The sequence below is a fragment of the Rhipicephalus microplus genome, chromosome 6, assembly GCF_043290135.1.
Source record: "Rhipicephalus microplus isolate Deutch F79 chromosome 6, USDA_Rmic, whole genome shotgun sequence".
NCBI lineage: Eukaryota > Metazoa > Arthropoda > Arachnida > Ixodida > Ixodidae > Rhipicephalus > Rhipicephalus microplus.
Genome location: NC_134705.1, coordinates 135,154,086 through 135,173,815, shown reverse-complemented (window position 1 = coordinate 135,173,815; position 19,730 = coordinate 135,154,086). Strand labels below are relative to the sequence as shown.

The following is a 19,730-nucleotide window of genomic DNA, read 5'->3' as shown; positions in this document are numbered from 1 at the left end:
GTGGGTAGATACAGCAGACGAGGGGTCTGCAATGCAAGTGTCACAGTCTTTCTCGAAGCATCACTTCATAGCCACAACTGACTCCAGTGAAAGTTCTCTTCGAGCAAAACTTAGACAGTCGAAGTAGACAACCAAGCAGCCTGCCTGCGACATTCCATAGTCCTACCATGGACAGACAACCGCAGTCGGTGCAACAACCTCACCGAACAGCGAGTGACACACGCGCCAATTGCGTCAAAGACAAGGTATTCCGCTCTGAAGATGGTTACCCACGATTTGAACACAGCAAGCGGAGAAGTTAGAACACTTGTCCGAACTTCAAAGGAGAGTTTTTCTATCGACGACTTGCCTTGAGGAACCAACACACTTGAATGAAGACAAACTGCCTTCAACACAAGCAAAATTGTGGGCGACTCCGGAATGGACTTTACGAAACTAACGACAAGATTTTCCAGGATATTGGATTTCCCTCCAAGATGATCTGCGCGTTAATTCGTCGAGAAGTCACTGCCTTTTGATCCGCAGCTTAGTTCATAAGGCTCATCAACATTGCCTCAGAATACTCGGTCTGATTCTATTGAGAAGATAGACTACCATCAGGTCTTCAGCTTTGGGAAGGCTGGAAAAAGAAAGTGCCGTGACCTCCATATATGGGTACCTTCAAAGCTCAAGCCAAAGTATGATGGTAGACGTTTTCGTAGTAGTGCAACATGGCCTATGTGTTGGGCCTCTGTCACGAGTAATGCAGGTACATCCTGGCCATGGTGGACTAGTGCTTTTATGGGGCGGGGCAGGATGTTAAATACATAAGCCATAGGCGGACGTCTAAGATCTCGCAGGCCTATGGTCTGCACGAACACTCGATTCCAGCTCGTGCTTCTGCCTCTTGAGTCTGAACTTCAAACTTGTTTCTATGACTTTTTCTAATTTGAATCGAACCTTTCTGCGCCGAGAAGCCATCTAGACCAACCTATAAAACAGTGTACTATCAGCGTCAAAGAAAACCCGAACAGCAGCAAGCCTTCGCGATGGTATATTGCGTGTCGTCCACCTATTACCGCGGACAGGCACGCATATATGCGCAGAGCTGTCGAACAGTATGTGCGCACGTATCAACGGTGATACTGAATGGCGTGCACTACACTGTCGCGAACGCTTGCCACTGGTCAGATTTCATTTGAAGCTGATAGTACATTTCATGCGACTTCAAAGTCATCCAGCATTGCTATTCCAATCCTTGCACACCTCATCACATGCTTCGCCATTTTTTTGCGGGAGTGATGGTTACGCTCGTAATAACGTTTTGCTCTGAATGCATGCTTTTCCAAGCATGACATTCCTATTAAGGACTTCCGTTCTCAATTCACGATTTTAGCGTCATTGTGCATAGCACTATAGAAGGGGACGTCTGTTTCCTCACAACAAATTATAACGCAATCTGGACAACTAGCGAACAAATATTCGTAAACTTGTAAGTTTGGAAGAGGAGAAGGAGGTAGGGTAAGGAAAGGCAGAAAATTAAATGAGGCGAGTGTCCGGTTTGCTATTATACACCAGATGAAGAGAACTGAGGGATGAAAAGAGAGAAATAGAAGGAGGAGAACAGAAAAAAGAGACACTTGAGCTTAAACTATACTGTTGCGTTCGATAGTAGCGGACGCCGGATTTCAGGCGTATCCCATTCCACGGTAGATTCATGGTACCTACTAAAAGCTTGCAAGCGCTAGACGTTGAATGTTCACCACCTGTTGTAAGGCCTCAGTGTGTTGTAATTCCAGCTTGCCGAAGAACGTTTGAAGTGTGTTAAACAGGGATTGAATAACTGATAGGATAGGCTTGTCTTCTAGCTTTGTTGAAGTGCGCTGTGAACCAGCATGTTGCTGCGACCTCAGCAATGGAGGCCAAGCTGCGTCAGTTGTGTTCATGGTGGTCTTGTTGGTATCACCATCGCTGATCATTGTGGCTGTGGTTTTCATATTGTATTCCAAGTGGAATTCGTAGAAATCATGCTTTCCACCGCGTTCTACTTCGTACCAGCCAAGTACGAACCGGGCAGAGAAGGAGATGATGAAGGGCTTCAAATGGGCGCTGCGGATGCAGGGGCAATGGATTTTTCTGGCAAACTTCGACACCAACGGCGTCGCTTTCTGATGGTTGTGGCGGCTTCGCGATGTAACGTATGGTCTTGTGCGGTTTTTCTCAATACAGCTATCTTTTTTTTTTCGATTTTCGGGCAATATTTTGAGGAAGCTTCGTGGGGTCAATTGAAACTTGAACACTTGAGAACAGTGGCTTTTACAGTTGCCGCCAGATGGATTTCAGCGCAGCGAAAACATACTAGCCTGCTCTCACATGCGCTTCTCACGTGAACGAGCTTCATGTAGCTTAGACATTGCAGCGTCTTATCACAAATGGTCTTACAGAGTGTCGGAAGTGGCCCACCTTTGTGTGCAAAAGTAGAGAGTTGCCTATAAAATTCATTTCCCCCAGCGTCATGTATCCAAACGAGCAACCTTGACGATGACACTAGCTTCTTTAGCTGGCTTGACCAAGCCACTGACGTTAGTTTGGCGAATGGCAGCGTCGACGTCGCAGATCACACCAGCGACAAAATTGAAGCCCATCCACCTTTGCGGCGTTGCGTAGAATATTCAGTGCGGCAGCATGCGAAATGTCAATCGCCATGATATTCTTACACGGGTTCACTATGATGTCAATGATTTCTTCTGTCACCAGTCCCTCGGGCCGTGCCGAAGCAGATTGCACGTTGAGGTAGTGCATGTTGCTGTTTGGTTAAGTAGGAACGAGAGAGGTTGTGTTGGCCTCTGGCCTTCTCGGCGCTCGTTCATTCACTGTGTTCGAGAATGAAGAGTCGCTGGCGATACGTCTCTTCGTCTTTCAGCTTGTTACAGCTTCAAAGTCGTCGTAAGATGGCCCTTCACCTGTCAGCGAGTAGACATCAGTGCCTTCGCTGTCGCTGTCAGGTCCCATCCACTTGCTAGACGTGGCCATCACTGATGCCGGAGGACCCGGTAGATATCCGAACTGATCTTTGTACATCACTGATGAACGCAGCAGCAGAGTTCACGCGGTGCCCATGTCATAGCGCAAAAATGGCAAGAAACAGTTGAAAAGCGTACCGGTAGGCACACACTTGTAGGCTAGCATTCATGATAAAGTTAGTATACTTAACCGGATAAAGACGTAGAAAGAAAATTATGCCATGGGCGGAACGCCACGAGCACAGCAATTTTCTGTGTACACGTTTTTGTCTCGCGCTTACTCATTAATTTTGTACACCCAAGCAGTTTACAAAAGGAAGCGTGGAATTATTCTTAACCAGACTTTATTCTTTCCAGCGAAATCCCTACTTGTCGCTACTAGATGAAGTTTATTTCACAGTCTTTTAGGCCAAAGCCACTATAACAAATCTTTAAAAATGCTACTTGTCACTTAACAGCAAGTAACAGCACACTGCAATCATCCTCCAGGCAGCTATTGACAAAGAATTCTTTGCTGTAAGACATTCATAACAGGAAGATGTAAGCTGATCTTTATGTTAGAAATATTATTAGCAGAGCACTCCAGACAACCGTAGCAAAAACATACAAAAGAGAAGTTTTGTAAATTCGGTATTTAGCTAAAATGTTCCGAGTGGCAAGCTGGGAAATTTATTTCGCGATGGCGAAACCCACTCGTCCGTTACCAGAGGGCTCTAGCGGCGCCTCGAGCACGGTGTAGACTCGTCTGAGGAATACAAGACCTAAGTGCCAACTGGCATTCGCTACCTCTTCCGCTTCAATGAAGCCGCTGTAACATGTAGTTTCAGTTGTTGTCTCCACCTGGAAAAATATGAGAGTGATATTACCCAGGGCAACAGGTTCAGTGGCATCGTATACTTGCGATAATGTTTGAACAACTTAAACCTCTCCCTCCTCTTCCCTCTACCATGAGAACATTCAAGAAAAAAGGTGGTATTTTATCGACTGGTTTTACTATTTGCTTTCATTTCCAAAGCCACGCCAGTTCTGGCTTGATGGTTTGTGGCGCATGTTAAGATTGTTGCGCAAGCAGTGTAAAACAACAAGCTAGGACTCTCAGGATTTTATTCACTGTCCCTTTTAGCTCATTTGTGAACCACGTCCACTTCTCGCAAATCGTAATGGGGCGTGGAATAAATCGTACATTTGAGTGTTTCAGAATGATCAAACGTTTGCTCATGTCATTTCATTGATGAAATATTTTCAGAGAGACGTGTATCCCCGTCTGTCATAAAGATTCCCCGCAAAACTTTTTAGGCATGGTCAGTAAAAGCTGCTCATGGGAGTTGACGCTTTGGAGAACGCGCGAGCCAAATATAATAGCGCTAAACGCAGCCTGAAATTTGCAGTACAATATCAAATTCTGATCTCTCAACCAATGATGTTGCATACGCGAAGTTCGTGCGTCACAGGCCCAAGCACGACGTCATAAGCTCATTTGAGCATGGCGCGCTCGCGAGTTACTGCGCTCGCCGCGGGAGGGCGCCACGTGCACATGCGCGAGTGGCAATCGCACTGAGAAGCTACGCGTTCGAAGAAAATAAAAAAAGAAGAACTGTTTAACGTTTGAAACACCTTCTCATCCTGTGTCATGCGCATTCTTCTCGACGAGAGGAGAGAGAAAGAATCGCAGTGCGCCAAGAATATTTGTAGCTCCGTTCGCATTAGGCGGGTTCTAAAAGTTTTGGCAGCTGTCAATTCATGAGGCAGTAAAGTTCTTTCATAATGTCACTCCTTGGCTATCTGTAAAATGTGTAGCCGAGCCCTTTAAGCCATATTGTAATATGTAAGGTGTGAAACTCTAATAACTTCTGCACGAAAACCTATTCTGTGCCATATTTGATTTTGGTTGTATTCTCTTGGCAGCATCCAATCGGGCTTTGAGTTTCGCAGCTGCATTTTCTTTTACTGTGAAAACCTAAATCAGATTACAACAAGGGCCGAGTCGGTTGCCGTAAATGTTCTACACCCCGGTTTCTCATGAACACTATCACATGAAAAGAAAAAAAAATGTCACGCCGTCGCTGACTAAAGGGAACCACGTATGCGTGAGAAGCAGCGCTGATGATGATATGTGGCGTTTAAAGTCCCAAAACCACCACACGATTATGAGAGATGCCGTAGAGGAGGGCTCCGGAAATTTCGACCACCTGGGGTTCTTTCACGTGCACCCAAATCTGAGCACACAGGCCTAAAACATTTCCCCTTCCATCGGAAATGCAGCCGCCGCAGCCGGGATTCGATCACGTGACCTGCGGTCCAGCAGCCGAGTACCTTAGCCACTAGACCACCGCTGCTGGGCGGTGCTGGTGTTCACTTGTGTTTCCACTTGTATGTGTGCTTGTGTGTTTTATTTGGGTGTATAAGCTGTGTACCGCTTGTGTTACTCCCCCCTCTCCCCCCCCCACTTCTCCCATTTGTGTGTAGAATTATGTGTGGTGTGCCGCGCAGCCAGCACCAGGTCCTGGTAGGAGAGTGCAACAAAGCCAGCGCGCCCAGCATTATATACGAGCGCACAGCAATAGCAGAGATAAACGAGAGAGGGAAGAAGATGCGGGGCAGTGCTCTGCCACCTCCTCCACCGTACCTCCTCACGCTCACGCTAGAAGAAGGAAGAGAGATGGCACATGCGCACTTGCGGGAGAGGATAGTCGCCGAAAGACAGACACAGCCCTGAGCAAAAGCTGCTTCACCTATAAAATAAAGAGCACCCGAGTTCAGAACGGAATGCAAACACAGCGTACTGCGTGGCAGCCCAGCACTGCACCATTAGCCCCTGGCACTTTTTTTTTGTTTTTCGTTGGACATCAAGCACAAGGTGACAACATAATCACGATGCAATACAAAACAAATATGACAGAACAAACGTTGCCATGGCCGTCAAGCACTGCTAAAGGACACCACGCCTCGAAATTCCCTGATATTAAAGCGCATGTCAATGGAGAAACAATCATTTGTTCTTACTACCTCGACAAGGGTTCTTTTACTTTCTTTAATTTGTTGTCTTACTTGCCTCCTGTCAGGTTTACATTGAAATCTTGCCATTCCAGAGCACTCTGTAGTGTGCAATGCAGTATCACGGAAGCTCTTTTTTAATTGCCCTCGGTACAACATCTCAAAAGTACACCCCTTGCCAACAGTGTTGAAAACGTGGTCGATTGTTGCCGGTTAGTTATATATTCATTTCTTATCGAGCGAGGTTCTCTAACGCCATAGGGATTTAACTGTCTAAACTTAGCTACGTGGGTGCTTAACTTTCCGCCTCAAACTTACCCTATGCAGGCTTCATGTCATATTGTGTGAATACGAAAAATAAAGGGTTTCGAACAGTAACGCAACAACTAGGCGCCACGCAATGCGAATTGTGTAACGAGTGCGTCGTTGGATGCTTGAACTCCTTACAAAATCCTGAGGCATAATTCTTCATCATCGTCAGCCACAGCATGAACAGCGTGCACATAACGCCTTACAAGTGTGTAGCGGTTGCCACGCTTTTCCGAAAAATGAAGCGTAATGTGATAATGAATGCTTCCCCACAACACAAAATTTATGATTGTTTATGGCGTACTGAAACAATGCGAGCGTCCTTGAAGTAGTTGCCTAAAAAGTGTTGAAAAACACCTCTAGAAATATCAATTTGCACTCCACTCCCTGGCTGTGCTGCACGTTTTGCGCAGTTCTGGCGACTTTTTGCGATCATCTGCTAAAAAATCCACCACGCAGATTTGATTTGTAATGCAAAGCGCTCTCCGTCATCATTGTTAGCCCAGCACTTGAGTTTTAATGCCGTTCCAAGCGATAAATTTTGCTGTTTAGACACCATATAAACCCTGGCATTTCCTCTCCATTATGACGTTCTTATTCTCCAAAATTAGCGACTATTGTAGCGATCGGGCTACGCCTTGACCCAGCGAGTCATTTGCCACGCCGGATTAGTGCAAAAAGGACAGTCTCGCCACGTCTGGACTGAGGAAGCAACGGAAGCCGGCCCCACGAGACGTCGCCTACTGATTGACAGCGGCGCCAACGGGGTGGAATGTCGCCAAAGAGGGTTTTGGAGCCGCCACTCTTTCTCCCGCCTGGGCCAGTCACGCATCGTTAGCGCGTTAACCGGCAGACGACGACGGCGCTGGTCAAGGGGCTCTCCCCAGAGGAATCCACGAACCGGGCAACCCTCGAAAGAGCGGCGCTTCTTTAATCCATTGTCAAGGAGCCGATCGGCTGACTGCCTATGCCCGCCAGGCATTGTCCCGGAGTACTAGACGTAGTGTCGCCAAGATGCCGCGACGTCACCAAGAGGACAACAGGGACAGCGTCTTCCTGGGGGAGACCGCGGCGGCTGCCACGGATCGCCCCGCTAATTGAGCGAACAAAATTGGCGGACCCTCTGAAGTATGCGGCCAGGATCGTGGGCACTCTTGACTAAAGGCTCACACACGACGAGGAAGAGTCCTGCTGGCGCCACCAAAGTGCAGTGTTCACGTGGACCTTGCATGCTCGCCCCCCTCACCTGTGTGTGCGTGATTGGTGGTCGACTCGTAGAGGAGGAGCCCGACAGGGCATAAAACGACGCGACAGAGTGCTGGACGTCGCTCTGAACCTTGCTCTGAACTAAGTAAAGTTCAACCACCACGCTCGTGGTTTGTGAAACCACTAGTTCTTCTCTTCTCTTCTGTCATCTCAACAACTCACTGTAAAGATGTAAATAAATCCGTTAAGTTTGCTCAAAGCTCTCCGCTGGTCCTTGGCTCGACGGAGCGACGGCGATCGGCCCCGCTACCCGCAGACAGCGGTCGCCGCGACGCGCAACACTATCCTCGGTCATCAACACCTTCTTTCGAAATTTTTTGTGCTGTATTAGTGTAATGCGGTTTACTCGGTGTATACGCGAGAAAACACCGTTCTATCGTCATTGTGGCAACCTGCGCTGTGTTAGAATATTGAGGCACTTAGCCGGAAAAGGTTCGTATTGCGATTTCTGAAAGAACTATACTTTTTGTGCGCATGGGATGTTTCAGAGAGAAGACAGGATAAAGCGCCCTCAAAAATGCAATACCAACCAGCCCAAGTAGATACTCTTGTCGTATAGGCAATTTAATAAAACTTTACCTTTAGGCCTATAAATTTTCTTGGCCATGTCAAACATATTTATTCAACTAATTGATTCTATTCTCAGTAGAATGTCTAAGCTAACTTTGTTTACATGGTAATATGTATATTCGGTAAAAACAGTACGAACATATCCTCTTAGCAGTCACGTGCGCGTAATGCTGCTGTGCGTTTAGCAAATCAGGCCAATTGGTAACACCGATAGTAAGTCTACATGACCATTAAAAACGCCATTAAACAAAACAGCCTGAATCAACTGGCTGTTAAGATGCAATGCGATTTGAAATTACATTGCTTATACATTCGAGTTTAATGTACCTGTTTTATCTGCTAATATGGTAACAGGTACGGCTTCGCCTGCTGGCGAATGCTGCTTACTTGAGCGTTTGTGAACATCCGAGAACTTAAATATTGTGAGCTTCAAATCGATATTTACACTCCTGCTCGGTCACCTGCTTGAATTTGAGTTTAGAAGGACCTTTCAACGGCTTTTCAGGGTAGAGGAATATAAGTATACCTTCACCACGTAGTCTTCTGGCCTCAGGACGATCTCTTGTCCGCCAAATATGAACGTAAAGTCGGAAGTCCTGGCGTTGCAGTGGAGCTCGTACTGCAGCTGGTACTTGTCAGTGGATAACGAGAAAATTTTGAGTTTACTTTGTGTGTACCGTTGCAAACTACAAAGAATGATTAAACAAGTTTTCAAAGTGATTGTGACGATTATATCATGTTGCGTAGTAAGGATGTAATTACAAGTACAGGTAATAGAGACACACAGGGAGGTCTGAGGGTTAATGGACTGTACAGGGGACTTAGCGTAAGTTAAATACCCTTACCAATTTTCGCATATCAAATAAAACTACACCTATTCTATAAGGATTACCTAAATGCTTGCTTTGAAAACATTTTAAAACGATGCCGCTAGCACCAGATGCCACACCTAATAGCAACATTTTTTATTATATCTTCGTGTGCATCTGAAGGCAGCCCATACATATCTATATTGAATTCTCTGAAACGCTTCTTCAGAACTATTTCAAAAATTAGCTTTAAATCTTGACTTTGCCAGTTTGGTTAATGAAGTCGTAGCAGGAATGCCGCGCTACACCAAACATGTCATAGGAATCAACATCTTAGCATCAAGTATGTTACGACGATAGCACCATCCTCATCATCATCATCTTCATCAGCCTGACTACGTCCACTGCAGGACAGAGGCCTCTGCCGTGTTCCGCCAGTCAACTCGTTCCAATACTTGCTGCTGACAATTTATACCCGCAAGATTCTTAATCTCATCTGCCCACCTAACCTTCTGTCTCCCTCTAACCTGCTTGCCTTGTCTGAGAATCCAGTTAGTTACCCTTAATGACCAGCGATTATCCTGTCTACGTGCTACATGCCAGGTCCATGTCCATTTCTTTTTCTTGATTTCAACTATGATATCCTTAACCCCCCCCCCCCCTTGTTCCCTAATCCACTTGGCTCTCTTCTTGTCTCTTAAGGTTACACGTACCATATTTATTTGCATTGCTCACTGCGTCGTCCTAAATTTAAGCTGAACCCTCTTTGTAAGCCTCCAAGTTTCTGCTCCATAGCTAAGTTGCAGCATGATGCAGCTGTTATATACCTTCCTCTTGAGGGATATTGGCAATCTACCTGTGATGATTTGAGAGTGCTTGCCGAATTTGCTCTACCCCGTTCTTATTCTTCTAGTTACTTCTGTTACGACGATATATGAGTATTTAATCCTAAATATTCAGCGCTGACGTCATACAAGTTAAAGTACACCATAAAAGTTAAAAGATTTTTGGGTAAAATCCTTCAATAAATCCCACCTTTTTCTTGAATAAACGATTACGTATTCTCAACGTAAAGTATTATCGTGCTAGATAGAGAGCACATGGGGAACCACATGTATCAGCTCGTATTCTATGCGCCTACGGTAACAGCACACTTGTCATGATATCACATTTACATACTGACGATAATTAATTGTCTCAAGTATCGCAAGTCTAAATTTTCGAAGTTTATTTTCCTAAAATGAAGCTCAGTGGTGCTCAAAAATAACACTTTTTTGTAACTTTACGCTATTCTTACCTGGATAAATTCTCTTCGCTTTTTCAGCTTTTTGCTCGCTTAGGTCACTCTGATGCACTGCTACTTACTTTTCCATCCTCGATCTTCTTGGCACCGAGCAGTCTGTTGATTTTGTTTATTTCGCTGGCGGGACCTCCAATGAAGGGCTCCGTTGGAGCCGGCCGAGCCCACGATGCTCGTAGCCCTTCTCTCTGACCAGCCACTTCATATCTGCATTTTTATTGATGCTTGGTTAGAAAGAAAAGTGCAATTTTAATTTCTGTCATTGCGACTCCTTTTTGGCTATTTATGGGAGTTATCTTAAGCCTTGCTTGGTCATTATAATCCGGGTTTCAGCATAGCTAGTCATTTTGTAGCCTGTATTGAATGCTTTACACGGTGTGCTCGATGCATGACAAGTCAGGCACTTAAAGTGTTCCACACTTGGCCCATGTGTGTATTCGACTTCGAAATGAGTGCATGGTTTCACACACACACACACACACACACACACACACACACACACACACACACACACACACACACACACACACACACACACACACACACACACACACACACACACACACACACACACACACACACATACACACACACACACACTCAAACTGAGAGTGATCACAATGACTGTGACAACTGATGTCAATGCAGCTTGCATTTAGTAATGCTCGTTAAATCCGGGCAATTTTCTCGCAGGAAAACTATAGGCAGCCTTTCTGGAAGTACTTACCCATTTAGATGAACCTTAAAGGCACTGTCGAGAGCATCCATGAAGGTCATTGAACCTTGGTAGTGCTGCTCATTTGCACCTCCGAAGAGAGCTTCCCCTGGAGTGGTCATGTCGTTGCTAAAGTAAAGTCCCACCTTTGGACTGCCGATTACACCTGATTTAGCCATTTCGTAAAGCGTAGAGTTTGCGCTGAGACGCAGCCCGAAGACGCCGTCGAAGGGCTTGTCCACGAAGCTGGGCACCCCGGGGAAGCCTATTCCATTCAAAAACTGAAGATTTCCGAGGGACACACCGCTGAGTTCATGAGCATCCCGAAATACGTAGCCGGTTACGTTGCCCCTGCAGGAAAACAAAAGTGTGTCCGAGTTGAGGCTGGGAGAACGTGTTCTCCTAGATGACAAAGAAAAAATATATATACTTTATTTCGAGCAAACTTGAACTCCTTGAACGAAAAACCAAGGCAGTTTAGCGGTTTCGCCGCAAGCGTGCCAGTTGTGGCAAGCAACCGTCGACCGAAAAAATGAAGCCCGTTGACTGCCCGCCACTCAATTTTTGAAGTGTCGCATCAGACCAGTTAATACTAACGCCTACCGTATTATATGAAGGGACATGTTAAGTTTTGTCTTTTGCTTTCTCAGCACCTCAGTGCGTACTTCTACGCAAACGAAAACGTTTTGTTGTTCTGTGTGCAAACTTTCTAAAAATACTTCACACTCAGTCGTATATCTTACTCTGCGTTCCGAATATTTTACGTAGTATTAGTGACGACAGCCCTTGATTTATACGTTTTTCAACCTTTAACAACAATCTCCATAATCGTCTCCACAGCTTCTTGAGCAAACGGCATAACAGGAAACTCCACAGTTTCCCTGCAAACTTGCAGCTTCGGGCCACACATTGTATTTTGCCCATATTCCTTAATTCAATACCAGTTGTCAACTTGAGCCACTATTGCACATACAAGAGCAAATGGCGCTGGGGAAAGCATGCATGGAGTAACCGCATTAAGCCCATCTGCTGGTAAAATCACGCAATAATCTTTTGTACGAGGTACTGTTAACAAATCTTATAGAAATTGTCTTTGGCAGTCATTTAAGAATATTCAAAACAATCAAAAGAATAAGTAGTATTTTTCGTCGCTGTTCTCACGGTATTCACAACTGATGGACCTATTTCGAGACGCCCATTTTTAGTATCTTTTTTTCAGCCCTTGTGGAAATTTTTGAAGTCACAAATAAATTTTTCAATAGCGACAGATCTCCCATGACACTTAAAGATATTAACTCACAGACTTCAACAGAAAGTAGCACACAGAAACAGCTTCCTGCACAAAATACATCGATCTAACTCCCCACAATGCCATTGTGGTCATGAAGAAGAAAATGTTCACCGTATTTTTTTGGAGTGCGTCAAATACGCGAAATAAAAAAAGAAAAACTAAGTATTAAACTAGTAATCTGGACACATAGCCTCTTACTTTAAAGAATTTACTCAGACCATAGCCTGACATACATCCTCATAAAAAGGCAAACATCTTCCTAACAAGATTCGTCGTGGACACCGGGCTGTATAAGCGCCTGTGACAGTCAGCCAGGGGTTGACATATATGAAATGATGTGTTCGTGCATATACTGACAGTAGAAAAAAAGATGTGCGTGTGAACATATTATGACTGTGTTAACTGGTGCAAGCAAAGTGTACTTTCGCAGGATATTGCAACTGGTTTCAGTGTGCTATTATGTTTTCGTTTGTTCATTATTGAGTACCGTTTGGTATTATTCTTTTAGTTTTTTCCGCTGCAGAACTCATTGATATGGAGCAACCGAGGCACCATGAACCATAACCTCTGCACAGTAAAACAGAGCAGAGCAGAACCAAACACATTTTGCAAGCTCCGCCGTTTCTTTTACTGTCTGCACTTTTGCCGTTAGTGAAATAGAGCACATGTCAGTAGTTCTGCATTTGCGTCCAATTTAATATCAATGCTTCATAGTTTGCGAAACGTGAATACTCTTGCAAGTGACGTATACCTAGTCAGCACTTTTACCTTATCTGGCATCACTAGTATATTATTAACTGCCTATATTTATAACACGATCGTTTTCTTTGTGACACTTGCTAATTACCCTTTATTTGGAGGTTAGCCTGACTGTGTTATTCCTCATGCCCAAAATGAAACAAAAGTATCACAATGTTCCTCATTTCTATTTACTTTTGTGCATCATATATCAGTGTTCCACTCGTCATTTTATAGAAAAATTTGTGTCCTTCTTCTGTATTTACGTCCTAAAATGTCTCACCATCCCTGGGTAATAATGAGAGCACCTTTCTCTAACATGAACAGTGCTCTTTCTAATGAAAAAAAATCACGTGAGGCCTCATTTAGAAATACGTTGGTACACTCACCTTCCAAAGGGTGTGGCACCGTCTTCCCAGTCACTGCTCTGCGTCGTCGACTTACTCCAGTCATACATCTTGTGTTCAACTAAGGGAGTGCAATCGATTAAGTTAGATAAGACTTGTGATTATATCAAGACGTATCGAATGCAACGGGTAAGCTTTCGCACCTTCGAGTAGCATGATTTCACTGTTACAGTCACTCGTAACACTTACAATCTGTGATGATAAGCTTATACTTCCTATATTGTCAGCCTCATTTAGCCTCGATCCATCTTGCCTAACGTGTAGGGAAATATACGGTATCTTGGTTTTTTTTTCTTTGCACCTGCCGCCTTTTCCTTTACCTCTTCTCTCATTCTCATATGCGACACTGACGCGAAATAACAACTCAAGTTCGTCTATTTTATTTATCATATTCTAGAAATGTTATCATTGTTGGAGCACGCTTCACACTCAAAATAATAACGAAGATTTTTCTAAGCGATACTTTTTTTTATTTCTACCCCAGCTGTTCACGCAACGCTTTCTGACGCTATTTTAGGTAATTCAAGATAGCAGAAGAGACAACGGCACTGACCAAACCAAAAACAGTGATGTCTTGCACAAATAAGTTGTCATATACGCTCTCTAAAACTGTGAATCAGAGTAGGAAATAATAAAGGGAGATGTTCACAAATACTTCCTTTTGGTAGAAACATGTTATATATTAACATTTCGTTTTGTTCATTGTATATGTATTTTTCACGATAGAGAATTGCTAACTTACACACAAAAATACATATTATTTAGAGAAAATACAGTCAAACGTGAACCACGTCGTGCTTCATTGAGTGCATTACCATGTAGGAAACACTAGATAAAACCATCCTGGAGCAGTTCACTGCCCTATTAAGGAACTATAGGTTTCAGCAAAGATTCTTGGAGGGGAGAGGGAAGCGAGGTCTTCTTTGCTGCAGCGGAATTTCTCAAAGCAAAAGTGTATATTGTGTTTTCTTATCTCGTTTTTTTTTGTGTACATGAACGCACACTCAGCGATCTTTCTTTAAGTTGTTATATCGTGCGTTAACGCGAATTTCTCGTAGACGGTGTTTTCATGTATTGTGATCAAGTTGCTGCCTCTCTTTTTAGTTCTGTGATAACAATTTTAATCTTTTCAGTTTACCGTCTGCTAAAATAGACGTATTTGAAGAGAAGCATTTTTTTTCACTTGCTATACACTTTGTGTGGCATTGCATTGGTCACATGCAGGCTGATGATTGTTCTTTAACATAGATTGGGAACAGTTTAAATCATTCTGAGTCGTCTGTCCAATTTAATAATAATAATAATAATAATAATAATAATAATAATAATAATAATAATAATAATAATAATAGTGGTACGTGGCTTAAGGACCAAAACCACCGTAACTGAATGAAAGAGGCCATATTGCAGGGCTCCGGAATGATGGAACTTATGGTGTTACTTTTACCATGCAGTGACATTGTGCAGTGTATGGGCCTCTACAATTTCACCTACATCTAAATGCGACTGCAATTGCCGGGATCGAACCTGCCATCTTTGGGTCAGCAGCCGAGAAATCTAACCACTTCTTCACCGCGGCGGACGCCTGTGCAGTGTCAACTTCCTTTACGCAAATGACGTTGTGCGTGGTACAGGAAACATTCGCTAACTCATTCTGAAAATAAAATTGTAGTTGCGAAATTTACTTGTTTATTGTTGTGAACCAGATTGAGCAATATTCGGTACAATGCGGCTCCGGAATACATACAGCAGGGCTCCGCTTGCGTGCAGTAGTAGGCAGGAACCCACGTTGTACCCGCCGGATCAAGCATGACCAAGAATTCCTGTGGTGGCGTACCTAGCATGAGCTTTGTGATGTATGTGAGCTGCAATGTAGGCCAAAAAAGTGGCATCTGAAGCTAGCATTTATTTTTTTATATTTACAATGCACTACACTACAACATTCAAACGTCTATAGCGTTAGTGGGACTGGCCACAACAACTTTCTGGTTAACTACGTCATTGCCGTTAGGCGAACAGTAGGTTTCTATTTATAGCGGCAGTTGCGGAATTGAGGAAATGGTTGTAGATTATATAAAGTGTTATTTCGCTTGTTTTCTAACGAATATATAGTATGGGATACTAAAAAGGTGGGCAATAAGCATGACTCACTTTCTAACATAATGCTGCTCAAGAGACTTTGTCATTAAACATTTTTAAGAGCGAAGATGTTAAAGCAAGATGAAATACGTCTTTTACATGCCAAAATAAAATACCTCCATGCCCATCACGTAGCCGTGCTTGCCGTCAGGAGCAGCCGGCGCCTAGCCGCGATGCAGATGTCACAGCCGCCATGCCGAGTTGGCCCGATGTGGCGCGATTCGAGTACGAGTGATGAAAGGCCAGTTCACCTACCGGGTGTGCTACAGCTAGGTTTGCATGTTACTTTCTAGGAACGGAATTCGGACAATCTTGTATGGTCTGTGATGGTCTGCAGTTACACAATACTCTGTCTACGATAAAGAAAAAACTAGCATCAGCCAAGAAGGCTTCGTTTAGCGCCTCAAATCACCCAGCTTCCCTGTTGGACGGACGAAGCTTCGTAGGCCGTGGATCATTCCTTCCTCTGTTGTAGTAGTAGTTTATCTGTTATTAGTAGTAAAATTAGTAGTAGTAGTAACATGTAGCCAGCTGTAATTTATGAATTCCTCAATCGATGACGTTGTGTGTATATGTCCAGGAAAATAATATCACTAGAGAGCTTTAGTGGCTTTCGTATACTTGACGATTTCGTATAATTGACGAATGGACGAATAGACGGACAGACAGACAGTTGGATGGATGAACGTACGAAAGCACGGATGGACGGACGGGCGTTTGACAAAAATGTCACCTAATGCTGTGATGTCAAAAGACGCCTTTTAAACGAGTCCTTCTTGACTGAGACTTGACTTCAGATCACCCTGAAATAATTGAAATTGATTTTCGCTATGACTAAAATCTAGATGCCGATTCTGAAACATGCAGTTTTGGTTCCACGATCAGGTTTCAACTGATATTGGTCGCATGCGATTCCTCAAAAAAAATGCTCAGCGCCGGTCCAATCTTGGTAGCTTACTTGTGCAAAGCAGTGATCTTTGCATATATGCAGAAAAATAATGCACAGTCCCAAATTAGCAAAGTCCCAAAACTTCATTTTTATGAAGCCACAGGCTGGTATAGCGTAAGGTCCGTTGAGCCAAATTTGGTCCCCGGACAACGTATTTGAGGTGCCTGATCTACTGTACTGCGAATGAACCATACCAAACAATTTTCGCTCGTGTTTCCTGAGTCGATGCACATATTAAGAACTTGTACAATCAAAAAAGTGATTCACTCAGTTCCCTGATTGTATGATAAATCCGAAGTCAGGAAGCCTGTGCGTTTTGACATGTGCGCGCTTGTCTAAACCTCGGCTCCAGCATGAAAGAAGAAACCCTCGGCTCCATCTTCCCCTTCTTGCCTTGCCTTTGGATTACTGTTGGTAATTAGTGAGTGCCAGCAAAATTACAGCTACGTTCAAGCATTAGGTAGCAGACTGAGTGAGAGAACTTGACAAAAAGCTTTCAGGACTCTTTCTCTATGAAGTACAACAACGCAGTCTTATTAGGGTCATTAAAAAAATTGGCAGCATATTCATGGGGTGAATCATGGAGAGTGGGGCGAAGCATTCGTCCGTCCATTCGTTCTTGCTTCCGCCCGTCCATGCGTCCGTCTGTGTGACCGTCCTTGCGCCCATCCGCCCGTCTGTGCGTGCGTCTGTTCGTGCGTCCGTCCCTGCGTCTGTTCATGAGTCCATCCATGCATCTGTCTGTGTGTCTATTGAACACTCTAAGTACCACCATCTCGCATATTTTCATCATATATTCCCCATATAGAAGCACCGCCATCCAGCGGACGTTCCAAGGACTAAACGAGAGGTGGCACACGCACACTTTCTTACGGCTTGCGCTTCGGGTCTACTTCCCACCTTCAACCACCTCGAGTTCATGGTATATACTAGTTCACTGTATTCATGGCACTGCAGCCAAACGCTCGCTAAACCTTTCTAAAACTAAGAAGGTCACGCCCAGCGAGTATATAACGTAGCAACCTTTTCCTGTCAGATAGTGCTCAATGTACATGCCAATGGCTGCTAATGGTAAATGAGAGACAGGAGAATTGGGCTTTTACTTTCTTACGGCTTGCACTTCGTATCTACTTCCTACCTTTAACCACCTTGAGTTTATGGTATATACTAGTTCATTGTATTCATGGCACTCCGGCTCAACGCTCGCTAAACCTTTCTAAAACTAAGGAGGTTACACCCAGCGAGTATAATGTAGCAACCCTTTCTTGTCAGATAGTGCTAAATGTACATTCCAATGGCTGCTAATGGGGAATGAGACAGGAGCATTTGGCTTTTAGTTAACGCGCATGCCGCAAACTTTTTATTGTTCAACAAAGCACAGGAGAAATCTCCCACCGGCACCACCTTGCAGGTACAAATGTAACACTTGTTACACACTAAGACTACGACTACAAGAGACAAACGGGTGCCGCTTTAAGGAGCTTCGCCCCTTTATTGACGAACTATCGTCACTTGGGATGGCTTCATGCTCTCCCATAGTTGAGTACCTAGTACTCGTAATCGTTAACCACTTTTTCTAAACACAAAAACAGAGACCGATGACCGCCTCGTCCCATTGCCTTAAAAAAAAAACGAAGCGCTTCGAAAATTATCGCCGATTAGAAGGATCGTTAGTGTACGCTTACATTGTTGTAGTTGTCCAATGGTACCGACACCATTTTGAGTGCTTGACCGGCAGGGCCATTACTAGGAAGAAAAAAATATATGCTGCTCGTGAACAATTTTTGTATTCAACAGTTCTTTGAAGTCGCTCTTAACGATATCAACAAAAGGAATGTACACAAGCCTATAGGTTACTGTATTTTTTTATAAAGGAGGTACCCTGCAAAGGGAAATGAAGGAATAGGGTCATATATTTGTAACAGCAACTCAAAAAACGAAGATAACTGTTTGTTCGAAGTTCATGAGATCAATGGTATCTTAGATGAGTGTAGCAGCCACGTAGCGCATTAAACAGCAGGTTCAATACTGCAATTTCAAATTTAACAGTCACTGTTATTGACCGTTTTTTCAAGTGGTCGCAGAAAACGAAAGGTAATAAACTGCCAGTATGAAATTTTATTGCACCCTATAGTAGCATATGACCTACAAACAACCTTCATAAAACGAGATCCCTTCATTACTGAGTTTTTAGCCCCTTTATGACTTTTTTCCGGTAGTGGGTCAGAAAGCTTTCGGAATACTGGGCAACCTTCGTTGTATTCCGCCTTTCCAAGTCATACAGAGTCGTGAATAATGTTTATGAAATTTGGACTAGACTCCAAAAGAGTGATAAAGATTTACGAGTAAATGTTTTATTGTAATGCTGGAGATGCTTTCCTGCAGGGTTCCTTGCCTTACATGATACTACTACAGGTTGTGGGTGATGATTATGGTATGTACACTGTTAACCACATAACGCCTGTAACCCAAGCAGTCATTCTACTGATATAAGCAATATACACATGTACAGCATATCCATCATCGAGAGAAGAAAAACATTGTACCACACCTTGAGCCACGGGCCAGAAAGGGTCCTGCCCATCCCAATAAAACAAAGAGGCTTAGCCTGAGCATCGGCATCCTTGTCAACGATGGTAATCGGCTTTTCGATGGAAGCAGAAGCAGAGTTTGTGCGCTTTTGCTCGCGGATGAGCCCTCATATATACGTGAAGAGGCCAAGTTCAAAGACGGGGCTTGGTTGTCGTCAATGGCATACAATCACCTCTCGGCGGCTGCTTTTTCGCATGCACACTGAATGGCTGATGCATCCTGGCAGACACCACCCAGACGATATCTCGTGTTTTTGCCAGCGTAAGCCCATTGTACTATTTTTGAGCAATTCTAAGCGGCAAGGTCGCGTGCGATAAAAGAATGTTTTGACTGATGTGCTCGAAGGTGCCCCTTTGCCGCTCATGTGAACTCCGCTATTTTTTGAAGCACTAGACTAAGTTTTATATCATGGTTTTTTAGTTTATATTTTTGCAACATATTTTTACTCGATAATGTAACATTTTTGCCAATACGTAGCTTTAGCAGTGCAAGTATAAGCAGGGGAAAGTGTGGAGAAGCAAAAGGTAATTTAGAAGACGGGGCATAGTACTGGATACCAGCATAGTACTGGTTCGTTACGCCATCAAGCAATGCTACCTTACTACTTCAGCTGTACCAAGAACCCTGGACTTGACGAAAAGTAAAAAAA

General features: G+C 43.9%; 1 protein-coding gene across 2 annotated transcripts; it reads right to left on the bottom strand.

Annotated features, from left to right (window-relative positions):
- Positions 1-3,329: 3,329 nt before the first annotated feature.
- Positions 3,330-19,299, bottom strand: LOC142765527 (lysosomal aspartic protease-like). 2 transcript variants are annotated; one of them, XM_075866650.1, is made up of 8 exons: positions 19,041-19,297; positions 18,175-18,235; positions 15,149-15,266; positions 13,384-13,462; positions 10,978-11,316; positions 10,316-10,457; positions 8,668-8,772; positions 3,330-3,842 (listed from the first exon to the last, which is right to left on the bottom strand). In XM_075866650.1, exons 1-8 carry the CDS (start codon positions 19,109-19,111, stop codon positions 3,672-3,674), a joined length of 1,086 nt encoding a protein of 361 aa, XP_075722765.1. In that variant the 5' UTR covers positions 19,112-19,297; the 3' UTR covers positions 3,330-3,671. The 2 variants fall into 2 exon arrangements, with proteins under 2 accessions (XP_075722765.1, XP_075722766.1); XM_075866651.1 differs by lacking the exon at positions 8,668-8,772 and having other exon boundaries at positions 19,041-19,299.
- Positions 19,300-19,730: the final 431 nt, after the last annotated feature.